Source organism: Rhinolophus sinicus, chromosome 11, assembly GCF_057876585.1.
Source record: "Rhinolophus sinicus isolate RSI-liver-muscle chromosome 11, RSI-T2T, whole genome shotgun sequence".
Lineage (NCBI taxonomy): Eukaryota > Metazoa > Chordata > Mammalia > Chiroptera > Rhinolophidae > Rhinolophus > Rhinolophus sinicus.
In genome coordinates, this window is record NC_142511.1 from 25,594,493 (window position 1) to 25,614,106 (window position 19,614).

Genomic DNA, 19,614 nt, shown 5'->3' on the forward strand with positions numbered 1-19,614 from the left:
TCGGGGAGGGTCCATCATGGATATGAGCCCCACAAAACAAAGGTTATTCATGTTTCTGTATTAAATTTGAATCCCTTGGAGAAAGTGTTAGGTAGATTCAAGAAGCAGAACCCTGGAGAGAGACAGAAAAGGGGACTCATAGTAATTTAGCTATCTATATCCCTATCCCACTCACCCCAACATCCTTGATTTTTCACCACACAAATCATAGCCACTTGATGCCATTTTTACAAAGTCTTCTCCCACAGCCTCCTCACCTAGCACACGTTCCCTGGACCTCCTAGTTCCAAGTAGGCATTTTGGAAGGCTTCTTTTATTTCATTGTCCACTGGCTATTCCTGCCCATTCAGAAGGTAACTAGAGCAAAGCCCCAAGATCCGCTCAGGAGTCCCCTTTATCAGCAGCACATGAGCCTGGGAGCTGTCTTCCCGAAGGTGGATGGACATCTAGGGAGAGGAGAAAAAGCATTGGTGGAACAAGAGAGAGAGCAGGGTCAGGGTCAAAAAAGCAAGGGAAAGTTTTTTGAGGATCAGAGTCAGGGGCAAAAAAGCAAGGGAAAGTTTTTTCAGGATAAAGAGATAGGCAACCTTTTTCATACCCCTCCATTTCCTTTGTCCTCGGACCCTAATGCAGTTCCGTCTCTAGTCAAATTGGGCTCACGGTCAGCTCACCCCTCCTCCTTTCCAGGAACCTACTAGCCTGGTGTTATTTGCACAATGAATCTCTTATTTTCTTAGCCCTATTGGCAATAGCAGGTGCACTCACTTTCCTGCTTCCTCTATATCTGGATGGCTAGAGAATAGAAGTGGTGGGGCAGGCAAAGACAGCAGAGTGGGCTGGAGAGAAAGCTTAAAGCCCAAAGACCTGTGTTCTAGGGCCAGCAGGAATGCTTTATGGGCTCAGGTCAATCTGTTTGACCTCTAAAATCCTTAGTGCCTTTGATAAAACGTGAATGATTCTGCGGTGCCTACTTCATTATTTTTATGAGAGATGTTATTTGTAAAAAATACTTTAAAAACGGTAAAGCACAATTTACAAATAGGTTAGTCATTCTAGACCCCTTTCCACTCTCTACTAAAGGTGCAAGATGAGTTGGATGGTGCAGGTAAGGGGTCACGAGTCAAGGGTCAGGGTCAGTGTGGCTGAGGGTGGAGGTGGGAAGGGCATATTCATGAAGGGAACCTGAGGAGACAACACAAAAGGAGGAGAGAAAAATAAGGTCCACTTTGGTTTTGCATTTTCCATTGACCTCTGATCTGTGAAAAGGAACTATCTGTGGATCCTCTTCTGATCCACAGGAAATTCCTCCTACACAGCCTGTTAGGTAACAAAATCAGCGCATTGAAAGGAAATGAGATGGTGGCCAGACTGCACTGCTCAAAAGATAAGCAAGGTGAGAAACCTGTGTGTAAAACTTGGCTAAAAACATTCCACTAGAAACTTTAAAAAAAACTGTTTAGTTATATTCAAAATATGCTTAAGGAGTTAAGAGGAAAAGCCTTAACTCGTTTAAGCAGAAAGCTGTAAAAGTTTTTAAAAGCTTAATATTCTGAGTGCTTAATACATATTTGTTGACTACTGGAGATTATTGGAGATGACACAAGACCTACATAAACTAGTAACTTGGTCACAGAAAAATCACATCTTGATAGAAAATCACAGATAAAAATATGGGAGAAATTTGGAAATAACAGAACAGAGAACCTTCTTCCTTTTCATCTCAGAGAAGGATAGAAACCAAGCTCTGCAAATGACCAGCAGGCTAAGAACTCCTTTGCAGACTGGAGCCTCTAACCACACTAAGAGCAAGCTAGTTAAGTCAGTTGTCTGTAGAGAGTGAAAGTAGAGGGATTTTCTTGTCATATTCCCCTAGCAAGCCCTGCAAGAGCCCAGTGGCTGGTGGGTTGGCCGAGCACATTGAGTTCACCATGGAGGAAGATTTTGCTGTTTGAACTTGATATTCAATAGCTCAGAAAAGGCACGAATGTGGTCATTCTGGGGAAAGTTGCTATTTTGTTGGACATCCTAACAAATGCCATGGCTATGTTTTGCTTTTATTTAAATCATCCTAACAAATGCCATGGCTATGTTTTGCTTTTATTTAAATCATGTAGAGGAAAAGGTACCTAATTATTTCTGGTCAAGGCTTTAAGTGGACCCTGCCTAGCAGAAAATTCCTGTCTGATTAGTGAGGTCACTAAACAAGAGGTCAAAAAAAGTGGAACTAAGTTTGGGCCTGGCAGACCTATCTTATTACACTAACTAAAAGTCAGTTGAGGCAAAAAACTATGGATCTATTTATTTAACTCTTCCTTGTTCAGTGTTCAATGTGATAATATAGGTAATTGGGTTTTAAAATATATATATAATTTTTGTTATTTTATTATTACTCTTTTTAGCTACAAATATTTTTTCGTGTGATGAAACCTTTTAAGATCTACCCTTCACAGGGAACTTTCGAACATAAAAATGTGGAATGATTCACAAATTAGTGTGTTATCCAGGTGTCATGCTAATCTTCGCTGCCTCCTTCCAATTTTAGTAGCTGTGCTGCAGACGTGAGCCCACTGCATGTTTTATAAGACCCCAAAACAAAACGGACTTTTGGGAGTCCTAGTTTCTCTCCATTACCTACATCTGAATGTCTGACCTGTACAACAGTGCATGACCTTGGAGAATCCCATTCCCCTGAGTAAGTCACAATTGCCCCATAGAACTCAAACCTTAGCTGGTACAGTTCCAGTCATGGCAATGCTGCCGCTCCCTACTTTTCACCATAACCCCCCTCTTCAAAGTGTGCCAGGATTCTCATGTGGGAGAGAAATACTGTGTTTCCTGTCCTTGTCATGGATTTTATTGTTAGTGCCACCAGTGTCCCTCACTCAATCGTTTTCCTTCCCTTGCCATTCCTCCCTGGTTAACGAACAAAATGCTCCTGGGAAATGAACTTCAGAAACATACTGGAGACTCTTGATCTGATGGCATCTGCTAGAATTGCAGGCATGGAATGAAAACAAATACTTGATAACTAATGAAATAGGTATGTCTGGGAAGTAGCTTATAAATCCAACCTTATTCCTCAGCAGATAATCTTGCAGTAGCCACAAAGATGCCTCCTAACAGCTGCAGGGACTATAACATGACTTTCACCAACCAGCCTTAAGAGAGTGTTTTATGACTTGCTGTCTCCACAAGTGGCATAACCTCAAGTTCTGTTTAGAACAGAAGCCTCTCCCTTTATCACCTTCTCCTTTCTGCTCCTATTTGTCACTATCTCTTGAGATAACCTTCCTCCTAGTGAGGATGCTAGTTATCCACTGTCTATGCTACTGCTCAGAGGTGAGGTTGAAGACAAAGGCAAAGCTCTCATTTCCCCCAAATGATGAGCCCCACCAATCATTCTCCTATCTTTGTCGGTTCTGTACCTGGTATTTGTTGGTAGAATTAAAGGGAATCTCTGCCACCTTGGGGCTTTTCTCTCTCATGTCCTTCACAGAACTGTAGTACTGCTCAACGAACTTGAGGAGGGCTGACTCAGAAGCATCCCCTGCTGTTTCCCGCTGCCAGGACGGGGTTTTGTATATAAGCCTGAGGGCCTGGGCATCTGGGCTTGCCCATGGGACAGGAGAGGGGCAGAGTGGGGAGGGGTGATGGGGAAATCACTGAGCACCAGGAAAGAGATTTTTTGGGAGAGGGCGGGTTATACCCTGAACACTGAAGTACCCTGTACGCTCTTAGGCCTGACACCTTGGCTACGGGAAGGGTCTCCTGACCAGCCTTAAAGTCAGCCCAAGTCCAGCGATTCGGACCAGGACAAACCAGGTGTCAGAGCCCTTGGCAAATGTATTCCCCAGGGACAAAGAACAGACTGTGGGCAAAGGAGAGGATAGTTTAAAGCAGGGAGTTATTCCCATGCTGTTCTGTACCCCAAAACTTCACAGAGACATTTCCTTTCCTTCATACTTAACCTTGTCTCATTCATTTCCAGCTGTCTTCTGTTTGAACTCACCGTTCCCTCTCAGCTCACTCATCACATCCCCCAAATCCTTTTAGTCTTGGTCCACCAATGCCCCTAGTCACCAATCTGTTCTTCGCTGGTGTCGGCCTCATAGGTGGTCTTATCAAACCACATGTGGGCGACAGTCATGCGGTTCTGGGTGAGGGTGCCCGTCTTGTCAGAGCAGATGGTGGAGGTGGAGCCCAGTGTCTCTCCCGCCTCCAGGTTCTTCACCAGGCAGTTCTTCATGGCCATGCGTTTGGCTGCCAGTGTCAGGCACACCTAAGGCCATGAAGAGGACAAAAAATAAGTGGAGAGAAGATATTGGCTACTCATACCACTCTGTGTTTTGGATATCTGAGTTTTAAAAAAAATTTTTGTACTAATTTCCCTTTTGTCCGACCTAGTCTTTAGAAACTCCATCTGTGACTATGGTAAAGGAAATTAGGGAAGTGATTTTGGTTTGTACTTTACTGTAGAGTTTCAAAACCAGAGTGTATTACTTTACCAGGGTATAATAGATAGTGATTTTCTTATTGTCCCAGGAATATTCCACGCCCCCATGATCCTGTCTTCTTTTTCATCATCCTCTGTCATTCAAGTAAGGCCACACCTCTTTCTCAAGTCCAATCTTTCCAGAGACCACATTGACTTTTATTATAGTATAAAATTCTTTTATTATAGTAAAAGATTCTGTATGTGGAGGAGGGGTTGTATAATACCAATAGTTTTAAATAATGCAGAGAATGATGAACTTGAGAAGGAATATCGCAGCACTGAAGATGACTTGCAGAATCAGTTAAACCAGAAGATTTTTGTTGACCATGAATTATATTGACCATAAATTCCATAAAAGTCAGGTGTGTGACAAGATTGTTTCAAAAGCTAATGAATTCTTGGCCTGAGGGTACGTAAGCACAGAATTACATAATCATGGGGTTATGGTTTATTTACATAACATCACTAGTTCTGATGTTTCTGTGCTAGTCCAACCACAACCTAAGTATTGTTCTCATTCCTGTTTTAGGAAGGGTATTGGTAAACTAGAGCATACTCCAAACAGGTGATCAGCAAGACAAAGGACTTGAAGTCTGTCATATGGTGAGGGGGAAAGGGATTATTTTAATTCCTATCTGGAGAGTTTGAGGGGACATAATGGCTACTGTCAAAAATCTAAAGGGTGGTTTGTAGAAGAGAGAGAATTGACTTATTTTGTGTTTCCTCAGATGGAAAAACTGGGACCAAACATGGAGTCAATTTCTGCTCAACACGATGCAATTGAACTAGAGCAACCCAACAATGAAATGAGCTGAGACAAAAAGGGGTCATCCTCTTATGACTAAAAACAATCATCATCTCTCATTAACTTTGTATAGGATAGTTAGCATTGGTTGAAAGATTGAATTTATACGGGCTTTGAGTCCTTTCCAATAAGATTCTATGATTCTAAATTAATCTTCCTCTATAAACTGATGAATAAATTGTGGCCTGGAGGTAAGTGATTTGGCCAAGTTCTTTGGCCAGTACACCCAGGACTGGAACTCATCCTGGAGTTATAATCTAATGCTTTCTGGATTGCAACTAACTTCCTTTCTTATTGAGAAGAAAGAGAAGGCACTAGAAAATATGGGTGGAGGAAGTCAATGTAATTTGGGAACTAAACAATTTGACACCTGTATACATGTCAGGAGTACTCTGCTCTTGAGAGATTCAACAATGAAAAAGATACTAGTGATTTCATTTCCTTGGAGTGATTTGTTTTCCAAGACCACCCTCCATCCTGGCTACTCACAGTGACAGTGGCCAGCAGCCCCTCAGGCACATTGGCTACAACGATGCCAATAAGGAAAATGACAGCCTCCAGCCAGCTGTAGTCCAAGATAATGGAGAGCCCAAAGAAAATGACACCACGGGAGATGGCCACCGAGGTTATAAGATGGATGAAGTGTTCGATCTCTATAGCAATGGGGGTCTTGCCAGCTTCCAGTCCTGATGTCAAGGTGGCAATGTGGCCCATCATTGTGGAGTCTCCCGTGGCAATTACGATGCCCCTGGCTGTTCCTGCAGATGAAGGGGGAAGTCTGAGTTGGGAAGTCTGTTCGGCTTGTTTTCCACAAAGACAAAGCTGCCAGTAGTCAAAAACAAGGTGGAAACTCAAGGCTCTCTGAGAGGTCATTATGTTCTATTCCCCTCATATTTAGTTTATACAAGGGTCTTCTAGTCTGAAAAATCTCTGAAGAGATTTCATAGTTCTCCAGATATACCCAATTTTGTTGCATGATTACCTTCACTGTCAAGGTCTTCATTACACTTGATCTAAATATCTTCTATTGTCTCTATATTTTTTATTTTGCCTTCAGCAGCTGAAACTTTCTAGATTTCCAGGAATAGTGGTTACCCATTTGCTAGAGTCCTATGTTCCAGTATCCCCCTATATTCTAACCCATTGGTTCTCAATCGGGGGCAGTTTGCCCCCCCCCCCCCCCAGGAGACATTAAGCAATGTCTGGAGACATTTTTGGTTGTCACAACTGGATAAGAGGAAGTTGCTACTGACATCTAATGGGTAGCGGGAAAGGATGCAGTTAACCATCCTGCCGTCCTCAGAACAGCCCTCCTCTCCCCCTACAGTGAAGAGTTATCCTGCCCAAAATGTCAATAGTGTTGAGGTGAGAAACCGTGCCCTGCCCTGAACCCCCTTCCTGCTTTGCTGACTGGAGCCACTGTGACCCCTGCTGGGTATCATAGGCCATCACAGTTGGGGTTCTGTGTTCCTCCCTCCACCAGCATTGACCTGGAGGGGCACCGGGAACTGGGACATCACGTTTGACTCTGCACACACATGATGCAGACCACTCACCTACATGGCTTGAAATGAGGGGCCTGGCAAGGTTCTTTGCTCAAAGTAATTCTTCCTGCTTTACCACAATTGCTGAAATTCCTACCGTTAAAGTCACAGCCAGAATCATCCAGAAAAGCAACATATTGTAGAAATAGCACTTTAGAATCAGAAAGACGTAGGGCTGAAAGTTCAACTTTCCCAACTTTCTAGCTGTTTGCCCTGGGGCAAGTTACTTAAACACTCTGAGACTCAGGTTTCCCCCTCTTTAAAATGGAATGAAAACACCTACAAAGCTATGAGGAATAAAATGTTTTTAAAAGAGCCTAGAAGAGGGTCAAGTACATAGTAAGCACTCAAATATTAGTTTCTTTCTTTCCTTCATTTAGATGAATTTAGGGTCTCTAGAGGAACAAATATAAAACCATATGTGCAATTTGTAGGAGTGAGCTCTAATCTGGCAGTTCCAATAAACATTGTAACACAGATCTCCAAGGTCACCTTCAGCTACATGAGTCTGGCAACAGGGTCCTGGCTCAGATACCAGAAAGGTCAGGTCAATGTTAGGTGAAGGCTCTAGAAAGTGTCCCAACATGAGGCACTCTACAGATGAGCTTCAAACTGGTTGTCAGAGGCATTCATTGAGCCTTGTGAAAGGAAGCTACTAAAATAATTGAGAGGTGCTGAAAGGTTTTTATATTTTTTGGGGGGAGAGTACAGTATGGTGTCACCTGTATCTACTTCACCTGTATCTATAGACTATTCCATGGTTTAGTCTAGTTCTTCACCTTCATCCTTCTGCTACGGTTTCCCCATGCTTGGAGAGGTGGGATTTAATGACTAGTCCCAATGTGTCTAGAGACAGGGTGGGATGATGCAACTTTGGGGAAGGTTAAGAAGGCCAAGCCTCCCATATCCTAGGCCAGACTGATTCCTTCATAACCTTTTAGATAGTGTCAGAGAAATAGCTTTGGACCCCACCATGAAGATACATGAGAACACAAAGAGAGATGTTTGTATCAGCAGCCCTGTCAAAATCCACAGAGATGATAGCAGGGTGGCAAGGTTCTAGGATAAAGATTAAAGTTATGCTACTAGTTTGCAGATTGCACAGAAATCCCTCACTTTAAAAGTCAAAAGCTCCTTCCTTCAATCTAGCTTCACCCTCTTGTCCACATCTTGGATGCCTCTAGTCTCCTATTAAAGCCTCTTGCATTCTAGCAAGATCTTTGTTTCTCAGATGGAATGCAACCATCCACTTTTCCCCTTATCTGCAGCATATACTTTGCTGATGAAAACCCTACTTTGGAAGGACAAATTTGAGCAAATTTCTTTCTAAAAAACAATAATAGAAATCTAGTGTTTTTGGAGAAAGCTTGCTAACTTGCATATTTCTGTCCTGTCCAATCAAAAAAATTTTTAATTTTATTTAATGTATATTTTATTTTCTAGTTGGATTCTTCTCCAGTCTTAATGTCACTCTCATCCTTTAAGGTAATTCCAAATTATCTAATTTTACTACCAGAGAGGTCATTAGCAAGCTTTGTTCCACAGGAGGGTCTGTGGAAAGAGCATGGGCTTTGGAGACAAACCTACATTAGAATTCTTGATCTTCTTCTTTTCTGTTGAAATATGCTCTTGGATACTGCATTTAAGTTCTTTGAACCTTAGTTTTCCATGTGTAAAATTGGGATAATATATGTTGTATAGTGTTGTGAGAATCAGAGCTCTCTGTAGCGCTTGACACATACTAGGCATTCAATTTAAATTGAGCTATTTTTAGATGCCCAAACACTTATTCTTAAGTATGAACAATGGTTTTAATGTGTGTTCCAGAGAGTCTTGCAGATCCCCTTAAGGGGAAGGGATGAAGAAGTTGGCATAATGATATTGAGTCCATTGTTATCACTTTGGCCAGAGCTGCCTCCCAGTTCAAGGATGTCTTAGATACCAGGAGCAAACCCAAAGTGTGAATGACACCTCTGGGAACTCAAATTTCCATTGCCTGCACTTTCTTTTGGAATAGTGAGGAGAAGATAGGGCTTGCCTCAGGAGAAGAATAATTTTCAGGGCTGAATAATTTTCTTCCCTTCTGTGCTATTTTCAGCTCATACAGCATAGTCCATTCACTAGCTAGAATAGTAATAACAATTATAGGGCACTTACAATTTGTTAGGCCTTGTGCTAAGCATTTTATGTGTATTATTCCTTTAATCTACTAAAAATCTAAACGGTGATGATTTTAGTATCATCATTGTGTAATTGTGAAAATGATGGCTGTGACCTTTATACAGCTTATGAATGTTGGAGAGCCTAGACTATTTACCACTGTTACCTACCCTACTACCTTTAGAAATCTTTCAATCTCTGCTTTTGAATCTAGGCTACTTATGATGCGATATTCACCTTCCACACAGTTGGTGGAGAAGAAGCAGATGTTTTGGGTCTCCAGAGAGTTCTCTTGGGTGAAATCACGGGAACGGGTTTGGGGCTCTGACTCTCCAGTCAAGCATGAGTTGTCCACCTGGCATGGGAAGCAGGATGGGTCATAAAGTGAGCAGGGGAAAAAAAAGATTCATTTGTAAAGATGACACATCTTTATCTGCCACCAACATCTTCATTATTTACATGCAGAGAGAAGCATAAATTTGCACACCAGCACCTTATTGTCTCTAATTTCAAATTTGCACTTGTAACTTCTCAAGGTTCTGAATAAAATCATACTTTCCTTCACTGAGCCAAGGTTACCACAGTACCCTAAAGGCCATGCTTGGCTGTCTCACCTTACATCCTTGTGTAGAGAAGAGCCGGATGTCAGCAGGGATTCGGTCTCCACCCTTCACTTCTACCAGGTCTCCCACTACCACATTTTGTAGATTGATCTGCATCTTCTCTCCTCCATGATTACCAGAGGTGCTGTGGGAAGACAGTGTAAGGTCATTTCCAAAGCTTTCTGTTCCCCCATCCTGTTCCTGGCCTATAACCTCCTGTTTCTGGTTTCCTTCCTTCTGACTCCCCTTTCTTACACTATCACTCATTACATCATTCTTTATTATTATTATTAAGTGTATTGGGGTAATATTGGTTAACAACATTATATAATTTTCAGGTGTACAAGATTATAATTCTTGAAGGGCTTTTTGGTAGATTGCAAATTCTTACCATTGCTGTCTGCAGGGCCCTTTGCAATGTGACTTTAATGCTTCTCCCACACTATGAAATGGTTTCTACTTCTCCATCCCTACACTTAAGCTTGGCTATAGTTTGCATTGACCCATGGGACATTAGCAATTATAATGCAATCAGAGGCTTAAAAAATGCTTGCACGTTGGAGCTTGCCCTGTTGCTGCCGGGAGCCCTTCTGTCACCATACTGAACAAGCCCAAGCTAGCCTCCTGGAGGAAGAGAGATCATAAGGACAAAAGTCCCAGATGTCCCAATAATCTCAGCTGAGACCCCAGACATGTGAATGAGGTCATCTTAGACCACCCAGAATCAGCTAAGTTCAGCTCAGATCAGAAGAACAGCCCAGCCATAGAATTTTGAGAAATAGTATGTTCGTTGTTTTTAACTATTAAGTTTTGGGGTTGTTTGTGAGGCAGCTAAAGCAACTGGTAGTCTCCAAATTCCTAGTTCATTCTACCTGAATGCTTACCTGAGGAAGGAAGGAAGTTATGTTCACACCAAAAGGAGATGATGATCTTGGGCCACAGTGTTAGGACACAATTGTGTTGTTGGAAATTTTGGAACCTGTTTCTTTTCAAGTTTCCAACTCTGTACCTAGGAACCTTTTTCTACTGTCATATTATTTCCAGGTAGTTAAAAACAAAAAACAAACAAAGCAAAAATCTTTTTACCTGAAAATAATCTAAACTCTTAGAAAAGTTGCAAGAGTAAAATAGTACCGAGAATACCAGTAAAATCTTTGCCCAGATTCACCTATCAACATTTTATGCCATTTGCTTTGTCATTTGTTCTTTGTCTTTACATATGTGTGTATGTAAATACATTTTTTTCCTGAACCATTTGAGGTTAAGTTATGCATGTCATGATCTTTTATTCTACATATTTCAGTGTGCATTTCCCAAGAGTTAGGGTATTAAATAGTTATCAATTTTAGTAAATTTAACATTGACACAATATTTTAATCTACTGTCTGTATTCCAGTTTTATCAATTGACCCAATATATCTTTTACAGTATTTTTTTTTTCTCCTCCAACACAGTAATCAGTCTAGGGCCAGGTATGCCATTTAGTTGTCATGTCTATTTAATCTTCCTTTAATCTGGAATATTTCCACAGTGGTACTTTGTCTTTTAGGTCATTAACATTTGAAGAATCCAGCCTCCCCAACCTCCTTTGCCTTTTTTGAAAAAATAGAATGTTCTCGTTTGGGGTTTCATATTATGCTCATTAGATTCAAATTGTGCATTCTAGAGCAGACCACTTCATAGGTGATGTTGTGTCTTTCTCAGGGTCCTTTTAAAGCCAGATACAGTAAAACCTAAGCAAACCTCTCATAACCAGCCTCCCTGGGCTCACTCATTGCACAATATAATATTCCAGGGAACTTAATAATTATGGCCACACAGGATCCTCTCATACCAATCCTAGCTGAGGAACCATATTCTTAAAAGACTCCATGATCCTGGAATTCTTGGCCTCCTGATAATAGGAGAAGCAGCCCGTAATGGTGACCACGACAGCTAATACAATGCCCAGGTACAGCCGGGGGTAGGGGAAGAAAGGGCTTATCAGTAGGTCCTTTTCTTCCTCTTCATCCTCGGAAAATTGTGAAGGGAATCGCCGTTTCTCCAGTTGCAAGGAACCATAAGACTCAGTTGGAGAATTCAGGGGCTGAGAAGAATCTGAAATAGGGCTGGCTTACTTGGCTTCCTGAACTATGGTGAGAAGCCAGCAAAATCCAAGGTCCATGAAGGCCTATATCCTCCCCCCGGAAGGCTATTCATGGGGTGGGAGGTGGGTAGTGTGGGAGATGGGGTGAAAGGAGATGAAGAGATTAAAATTCTGGGAAAAAGAAAGGGACTGCAAAGTGTTATGATGATCAGTTGGGAAGATAAAAGAGAGCAAGTTTCTGTGGCAAACCATGCATGTCGGGAAACTGAATCAGTAGCTTTCCAGAGAAAAAACTAGGGAAACCAGGAAGAACTGAGGGCTCCCTTAGAAAGTCTTGGGAGTACGAGGTATTTGGGCCAGAGGGCTTCAGGAGTGCTAGGCTGCTGAGCACAAGAGTGTCAGGGGCTAAACAGAGACCGGGCTGGACCGCAGTAGTTGAGCAGACTCACTTTAGCTTTGGTAGATTCCTCATTGAAATACATCTGGATGCTATAGGTCACAAAGCAGAGAATGGCACCAGTCCACAGGAGGAGAGAGAAGCCACTGAATAGTTGTTTACAGAATTTGACCCATTCTGGAATGGTGTGGGGTGGGGTAATTGTATTGGGTCCATCTCTAGTCAGGATTTCCTGGGCCTCTTCAGGACTAAGGCCCTGTGTGGAGAAGAAATAAGGATGCGTAGAAAATCATGAAAAAGAAACAGTTATAGCAAAGAGGAATCCCACTTCAAAACTCAGATCTGCCATTATAGCCCAAGATGAGTCTAGAGACCAAAGAAGTTCTCTGAAAGTCAGACTGGAAGTTCTTCCTAAACAAGTGGAATTTAAAAATTTACATTATAGAAGGGATATCATTTAGGATGCTAATATAGAATGGGTTTTTTAGTTTATGGACTGATTTACAAACCTTGTTGAATACCCATCTTGGGTCTCGGTACTCCGGTAGGACACCAAACTGAGTAAGAATGGTCCCTCCCCTTATGGAGCTCCAACTCGAGTGGGGACAATTCATAATATAGAAATAATGTGCAAGGCTAATGTAATTATGGGATGTGATACAGACTGTTGATAACATATGGACTATGTACACTTGGACTCTCTAGCTTAGAAAAGGTGTGGAAGAAACCCAGCTAAATACATGAATACATAGATTTTTACTTTAGGCTTGTGTGCTTTTTTCTCTGAATGAAAATAATACTAGAACCTACTAGAGGACTTTAAAAGAAGTTCTCCTTAATCCCCAACAGCCACTCCCCAACCTTCCTCTGAAAAACATACAATTTTAATAAAAATAAGAAAAACCTCCTATGCTCTTCCCTGGTTACCAGATGATACCCTTCCAATGAAGAAATTCTACGGGTGGCCAGTTGATTCAGTTGGTTAGAGCACAGGGCTCATAACACCAAGGTCGCCGGTTCGATTCCCACATGGGCCAGTGAGCTGCACCCTCTACAACTAGATTGAAAACAACGACTTGACTTGGAGCTGTTGGTTCCTGGAAACACACACTGTTCCCCAATATTCCCCAATAAAGATTAAAAAAAAAGAATTAAAAAAAAGAAGAAATTCTAGAGCTAAGACAAGCTTACATTTTGAGGGCTTGTATTTAAGGTTTTTATTTGTGGTCATTGTATTAGTGGTTGCAGTAGTACCATGTTTCCCTGAAAATAAGACCTAGCCAGACCATCAGCTCTAATGCATCCTTTGGAGCAAAAATTAATATCAGACCTGGTCTTATATTATATTATGTTAGATAAGACCGGGTCTTATATTATAGTAAAATAAGACCAGGTCTTATATTAATTTTTGCTCCAAAAGATGCATTAGAACTGATGGTCCGGCTAGCTCTTATTTTTGGGGAAACAGGGTAGTAATAGTAATAGCAATAATATGTGATTTTACTCTTAACCCAATGGTCCTCAATGTGGTCTGGCAAGTCATGGGGTCCCAAGACTCTTTCAGGGGGTCCACAAGTTCATACAATTTTCATAATAATACTAAATTATAGTTTGCCTTTTCCACTCTTATTCTCTTGAGGGTACAGTGGAATTTTCCAAAGACTACATGACACATCATACCGCAATAGATTTAATACTGAAAATATATGAGAATCCAGCTGTCTTCTACTAAAAAGCAAGACATTAAAGAGGTTTGCAAAAATGTTAAATGCCATTAAAGTTTTTATTTTGAAAAACAAATTATTTGTCATAAAAATATTATTTATACTACTGTATGATGGGCTTACTCTTCTTTTAAGATGAATTAGGAAATGTTTTTTTAATTTCTCAATTTTAATTTCTAATATTGTAATTATAGATGATGTAACTCACATAAGTAAAACTCTTTGGAATCCTTGATAGTTAATTATTGTAAAAGAGTCCTAGGGACAAAGGTGTGAGAAGCGCTGCCCTAAACTATTCTTATTCTCTTACCTAATTCTGAGCTTTCTTTGGGATAGTTCCCATCATCTTCTTTTTCTAAGTGTGTGGCCTGTGAAACTTGACTGGGCAGAGGTTAAGGGTAAGAACACTGGTTAGGGGCTTTTGTCCTGGTAGCCTCAAAGTTAGGACGGGGACCCTCTCTCTGCCTCCCTCAGGGAGTTCCTTCACTCACCTTTGCCAGGTCCACACAATACTTGGTGCTCAGCTGTTCCAAAGTTAATTTGTGATCGTTCTGAGGGGACAGCAGAGTCCTTGAAGGAGAGGTGGTGATCCTGATCATTTCTAGGGGAGGGGGAGAAACACTTGGGGGAAGAGGGATGGCTCTGGCCTGTGGGTAAGATGTTAAAAGGCTGAGGGTTAAGGAGTGTTTTCAGAGGGCAATATGTCAGCATCCATTTTGGTGTACTCACCATGACCACTTCCTTCTTAAGGTCCTCCATATCTATCTTCTTTTTTTCCTTCTTCATCTTTCTTTTACCCCTTTTTGGTCCCCTTCTAGACCTTGGGCTTGGATTCCACTCATGTGGAGTCACCATTCCCTTTTTCTCCCTAAGTCCCATAACTGTCCCTGGATATAGCTGACCTAAGCTCAACCAGTGGGAAGAAAGCAGAGTGAGGGGGAATAAAGGAGCAGAAAGGAGGGAGGGGAAGAGCAGGTGGCCGAGGGAGTGAAGAGGGGAGGGGAGGGGGCAATGAGAAGAATAAAGTGGTGGGGAGCAAAAGAGGGGGCAGAGAGAAAGTGGAAGGAATGGCGGAGTCAGACAGTGATGATTTGAAGGGAAAGGGGAGTGAGGGAAGAAAGGACTGAGGGAGACAACTGAGAGAGGAGTGCAGAGGCCAGAGGGAGAAGTGAGAGAAAGAGAGTGAGGGGAGAAAAGGGTGAAGCAGGAAGAGGTGGGAAGAGGAAGTGTCAGGAACAGGGAGGGAGGGGTGAGAAGGGCTTGGGGCTGGAGAGAGTTACCAGAAGGCCAAAGGGTGAGGAGATGGAGTTGAGGAAATGAAGGTGAGGGCCCGGGGAGCAAGAGATGGAGGATAACTATGTGCCTAAGTGATGAAGATGCCACAGGGTGCTGAGCAAGTGGGAGTGAAGGGGCCAGCTGGGCTTCAGGGTAGGCTGGAAGGCTTCAGCCCCAGGACCTGTGGTTCACTGCGGCAACACCCAGGTCTGCCATCACAAAGGCCTCATGAAAGTTCTAACCAAGAACCTGGAAGTCTCAGTCTCTGGGTGTGAGGATGATATGAGCCAGTTCTACCACAAAGAGAATTTCAGTCTGAGGGTAAAACTAGAACAAAGTTCCAGCTTGGTACTTAGAGGTACCTTAGATAGCTGACTTACATAAATATATACATACATACATACATACATACATACATACATACATACATAAAGCAGGTACTCTGTGTGTGAGCATGCTTTTACTGAGGCCAACATTGATTTTGAGCTTTAGTTTTAGGAGATCAGATAGCGGAATACATCAGATCTTGGACTTATGAATCAATCCTGAGTCTGAATCCTGGCTCCTCTGCTTACCAGCTGTTTGGCTTTGGGCAAGTTACTTAATCTCTCTGTGCCTCTTTCCTCATCTGTAGAGGGGGACACCATCTACCCTTCAAGATGTCAAGAGCAAGGATTAAAGCGAGGTGCTCTATGTAAAGTACAATGTCTGACATATGAGGTGTGGCAATCAAGTCCGCGAACTTGCCACTGTGAGCTTACGTTGCCAGCACTGTACAAACAGCTTGGTAAGGTTTCATAACCTTTGTATATCAGTGTCTCAAAGCTGTGTTCATGTCGATATGTGATGGTGTCTCGCTGAGTGACGTTCATTATTGTTGTTGCGTGTTTTTGTGTGCCATCGTGAGAATGTCTGAGCTTGAATTAGAGCAATAAACAAACATTAAATTTCTTGTTAAACTTGGCAAGCGTGGAAGTGAAATCAGGGACATGTTATTCCAAGTTTATGGGGATAATACCATGAAGAAAATGGCAGTGTACAAATGGATTAAACGTTTTTCTGAGGGGAGAGAATGTGTCACTGATGAAGAGAGGTCAGGGTGGCCAGTAATAAGCAGAATTGGTGAAAACATTGCAAAGCTTCGTCGAATTTTGCGTCAGAATTGTCGGCTGACTGTGAGAAGTATAGTAGACCAAGTAAACACCGATAAAGAAACAGGAAAATCTTTTTTTTTTAGTTTCAGGTGTACAAAGCAACATAATAGTTAGACATTTAAACCCCGTATAAAGTGATAACCCACCCCCCAAGCTACTACCCCTCTGACATCTTATACAGCTGTTACAATACCATTGACTCTCTTCCCTATGTTGTGCTCCACATCCCGTGACTATATATACCTATATATTTAGTTATAGTTTTCAATACTTTTTCCCCTTCTTCCGCCTCCCCACCCCACTCCAGTTTAAGCCATTGTTTCTCAGGTGTAGGACAAAGCTCCCTGGCCCATGCTGGTATTATGAGCCTTGCGCTCCCCCCACCCCATCCCCAGCTGAGGCAGTCGGTGGCCACTCAGCGGTCGGCCGCTCACAGCAGCTCTCGCCGGCTGCCCTCTGCTCATGATGGCAGCCGGCCATTCTCGCTGGCTGCCAGCCACTCCTGGCAGCACATGGTAGCCCACAGCAGCCCACGGCAGCAAACAGCAGTCTGGGACAGCCCACTGCAGCTCATGCTGCCCTCCGGCTGCTCATGGCAGCCCAGCTCCAGGGAGAGCTGTTGTTCACAATCTTAGCTGTAGAGGGCGCAACTTACAGGCCCATGTTGGAATCCAATCGGCAACCTCAGCGTTAGGAGCCAGGCGCTCCAACCACCTGAGCCACTGACATTCAATATTATTCAACTTCAGCTTCAGGTGTATAGTGCATTGGACACAGTTTATGAAGTGGTCCCCCTGATAAGTCCAGAGACCAGCTGGCACTTTACATGATCATTACAACATCATTGATTATATTCCCCATACTGTATTAACTGCCAATTTGTATTTCTTAATACCTTCACCTTTTTCACCCTGCCCCCAACTTCATTCCCATGTATCACCCTGATAGATCTAGTACCTATCTGGCACCATATCTAGTTATTACAATATAATTGACTGTATTCCTTACGCTATACGCTACATCCCCATGACTATTGTGTAACAACCAATTTGTACTTCTTAATCCCTTCCCCTTTCACCATCCTTAACCCCCCTCCCAGCTTAAAGAAATCCCTCTAAGATTCCTTGTAAAACTGGTTTGGTGGTGATGAACTCCTTCAGTTTTTTTCTTGTCTGGGAAGCTCCTTATCTGTCCTTCAATTCTAAATGATAGCTTTGCTGGGTAGAGTAATCTTGGTTGTATGTCATTGCTTTTCATCACTTGAAATATTTCCTATTACTCCCTTCTTGCCTGCAAAGTTTCTGTTGAGAAATCAGCTGCCAGTCTTATGGGGGCTCCCTTATAGGTAACTAACTGCTTTTCTCTTGCTGCTTTTAAGATTCTCTCTTTGTCTTTAACCTTTGGCATTTCAATTATGATGTGTCTTGGTGTTGGCCTCTTTGGGCTTATCTTGTTTGGGACTCTCTGTGCTTCCTGGGCTTGTATGTCTATTTCCTTCATCATATTAGGGAAGTTTTCTATCATGATTTCTTCAAATAGGTTTTCAATACCTTGCACGTTCTCTTGTCCTTCTGGTACCCCTATAAAGTGCATGTTGGTACACTTGATATTGTCCCAGAGGCCCCTTAAACTCTCCTCAATCTTTTGGATTCTTTTTTTCTTTTTGCTGTTCTGATTGGGTGTTTTCTGCTACCTTATCTTCTGCATTACTGGTTGGATCCTCTGCTTCATTTAATCTACTGTTGATTCCTGGTAATATAGTCTTCATTTCCATTATTGTATCCTTTGTTTCTGACTGGTTCTTTTCCATGGTTTTCATCTTCATTTTTATGCTTCCTATCTCTCTGTTGAACTTTTCCCTGAGATCATTGAACATTCTTATAACCAGTGTTTGGAACTCTGAGTCTGATAGATTGCTTATCTCCATTTCACTTAGTTCTTTGCCGAGGCGAGATGCTGCTTGTTTGGGGTTTGTGAACCTTTGAAAGATTTAAGGAAAATCTGCAGTATGAGTCAAGGCAGGACATTTGTGTGGAAAAGCCACTGGATGCAGCTTGGGTGGGCCTGCGAGTTGGGGTGGAGTGGGCAGGTCTCAGAGAATCTTCAGGGTGAGTGAACGGTGTTAGCTAAGTTGATGACATCTCAGATGCTGGAAATATTGAAAGGAAGACATTTTGATGACACTTAGGGCACCAAGGGTCATATGACAGCTCTGATGGCCATTCCAGAAAAAAAGTTCCAAAATTGCTTTGAAGGGTGGACTAGGCACTGGCATCGGTGCATAGCTTCCCAAGGGGAGTACTTGGAAGGTGATCATAGTGATATTCAGCAACGAGGTATGTAGCCCTGTTTCTAGGATGCATTCGTGAACTTGTCAGACCTCATATATAGTATGTGCTCAATAAATAGCTTGAATTAAATATTATTAGTTTTATTTGTGGCTTAATGTGCAGCTCTTTTCAGTGAGAGTAAAATATGCTTTTGGATGTGATAACCCTGTATTTTTCTCATCTTAATATGATATATTTATCTCTTCCATTCACTTCTTTAGCATCTAAGTGAGTGGCTCGACATTTTTTACATGTAAGTTATACTCTCCCTCCTTCCAAAAAGGATCTAAAGCAGCTATATATTTCTATCGTTTATACATTTATTTTCAGTTATGCATGTCATATATATTTTCCCTTTCTATTGTTATATATTTAATTGTGCTTTGGTTTGGCATGCAGTTTAAAAATATGACTGTATCAGACAACATCCATCTTGGTGCTAGTGCACTCCTCCGTCAATATTCAGAAATAGAAATGTTGCCTTTCCAACAGGGAAAAATGATAGTCTGTTTCTTTAATAGATTGGATTTTTCTTCTCTACTAAAAATGTACAAAATAAAAAATGAAAGTTTCACTTTTCCTCCCTCCAAACATAGATTCCCCAAACATAGTAACTGACATGACTTCCAGTCTTTTTTTTGTTTATACAAATAGATACCCAAAGAGACATATTCTAAATTTTTATAGAAGCATTCAAGTCTCCATTCTTTTATCAGTCTGTAATGTCTGGGAAGCTGTCTTTTTAGTTGCTGTTAGGCATTCCATATTCTGTATTGACCATAGTTTATTCAATCATTCCCACAACTGATGGATTTATAGAATATTTTCCACTTATTTTTTGACCGTTAAAAGCATTACTGCAGTGCCATCCTTACCTAGAGCTAACTTTAGGCCCTTGAGATTCAATTTCTGTAGAATCAATTCCTGTTGCTGAATCATAGGATGCTATCATTTAAAATCTTGAAAGATTCTACCAAATTTCTTTTCAAAAGGGCTCTTCTCATCTACTATATCCCAGTGATAAGATACAAGGATTCCACTC

General features: G+C 41.8%; 1 protein-coding gene and 1 pseudogene across 3 annotated transcripts; both read right to left on the reverse strand.

Annotated features, from left to right (window-relative positions):
* Positions 1 to 307: 307 nt before the first annotated feature.
* Positions 308 to 12,291, reverse strand: LOC141569359 (sodium/potassium-transporting ATPase subunit alpha-4-like). 3 transcript variants are annotated; one of them, XM_074322267.2, is made up of 6 exons: positions 12,142 to 12,291; positions 9,619 to 9,751; positions 9,242 to 9,359; positions 5,790 to 6,058; positions 4,010 to 4,279; positions 308 to 446 (listed from the first exon to the last, which is right to left on the reverse strand). In XM_074322267.2, the coding sequence occupies exons 1-5, from the start codon at positions 12,162 to 12,164 to the stop codon at positions 4,073 to 4,075; spliced, it is 750 nt and encodes a 249-aa protein (XP_074178368.1). In that variant the 5' UTR covers positions 12,165 to 12,291; the 3' UTR covers positions 308 to 446; positions 4,010 to 4,072. The 3 variants fall into 3 exon arrangements, with proteins under 3 accessions (XP_074178368.1, XP_074178366.1, XP_074178367.1); XM_074322265.2 differs by lacking the exon at positions 12,142 to 12,291 and having other exon boundaries at positions 9,619 to 10,062; XM_074322266.2 differs by lacking the exons at positions 308 to 446; positions 12,142 to 12,291 and having other exon boundaries at positions 3,876 to 4,279; positions 9,619 to 10,062.
* On the reverse strand, positions 2,466 to 2,566 carry LOC141569412 (U6 spliceosomal RNA; annotated as a pseudogene).
* Positions 12,292 to 19,614: the final 7,323 nt, after the last annotated feature.

Excerpts from the sequence above, each read along its gene's own strand:
- LOC141569359 (XM_074322265.2), bottom strand. The coding sequence starts at position 9,930 with ATGTTGTTAACCAATATTACCCCAATACACTTAATAATAATAATAAAG. Across the intron at positions 9,360-9,618 it reads TCTCTACACAAGGATGTAAG|GTGGACAACTCATGCTTGAC; the intron begins GTGAGACAGCCA and ends TTCCCATGCCAG. Across the intron at positions 4,280-5,789 it reads GGCTGCTGGCCACTGTCACT|GTGTGCCTGACACTGGCAGC; the intron begins GTGAGTAGCCAG and ends TCATGGCCTTAG.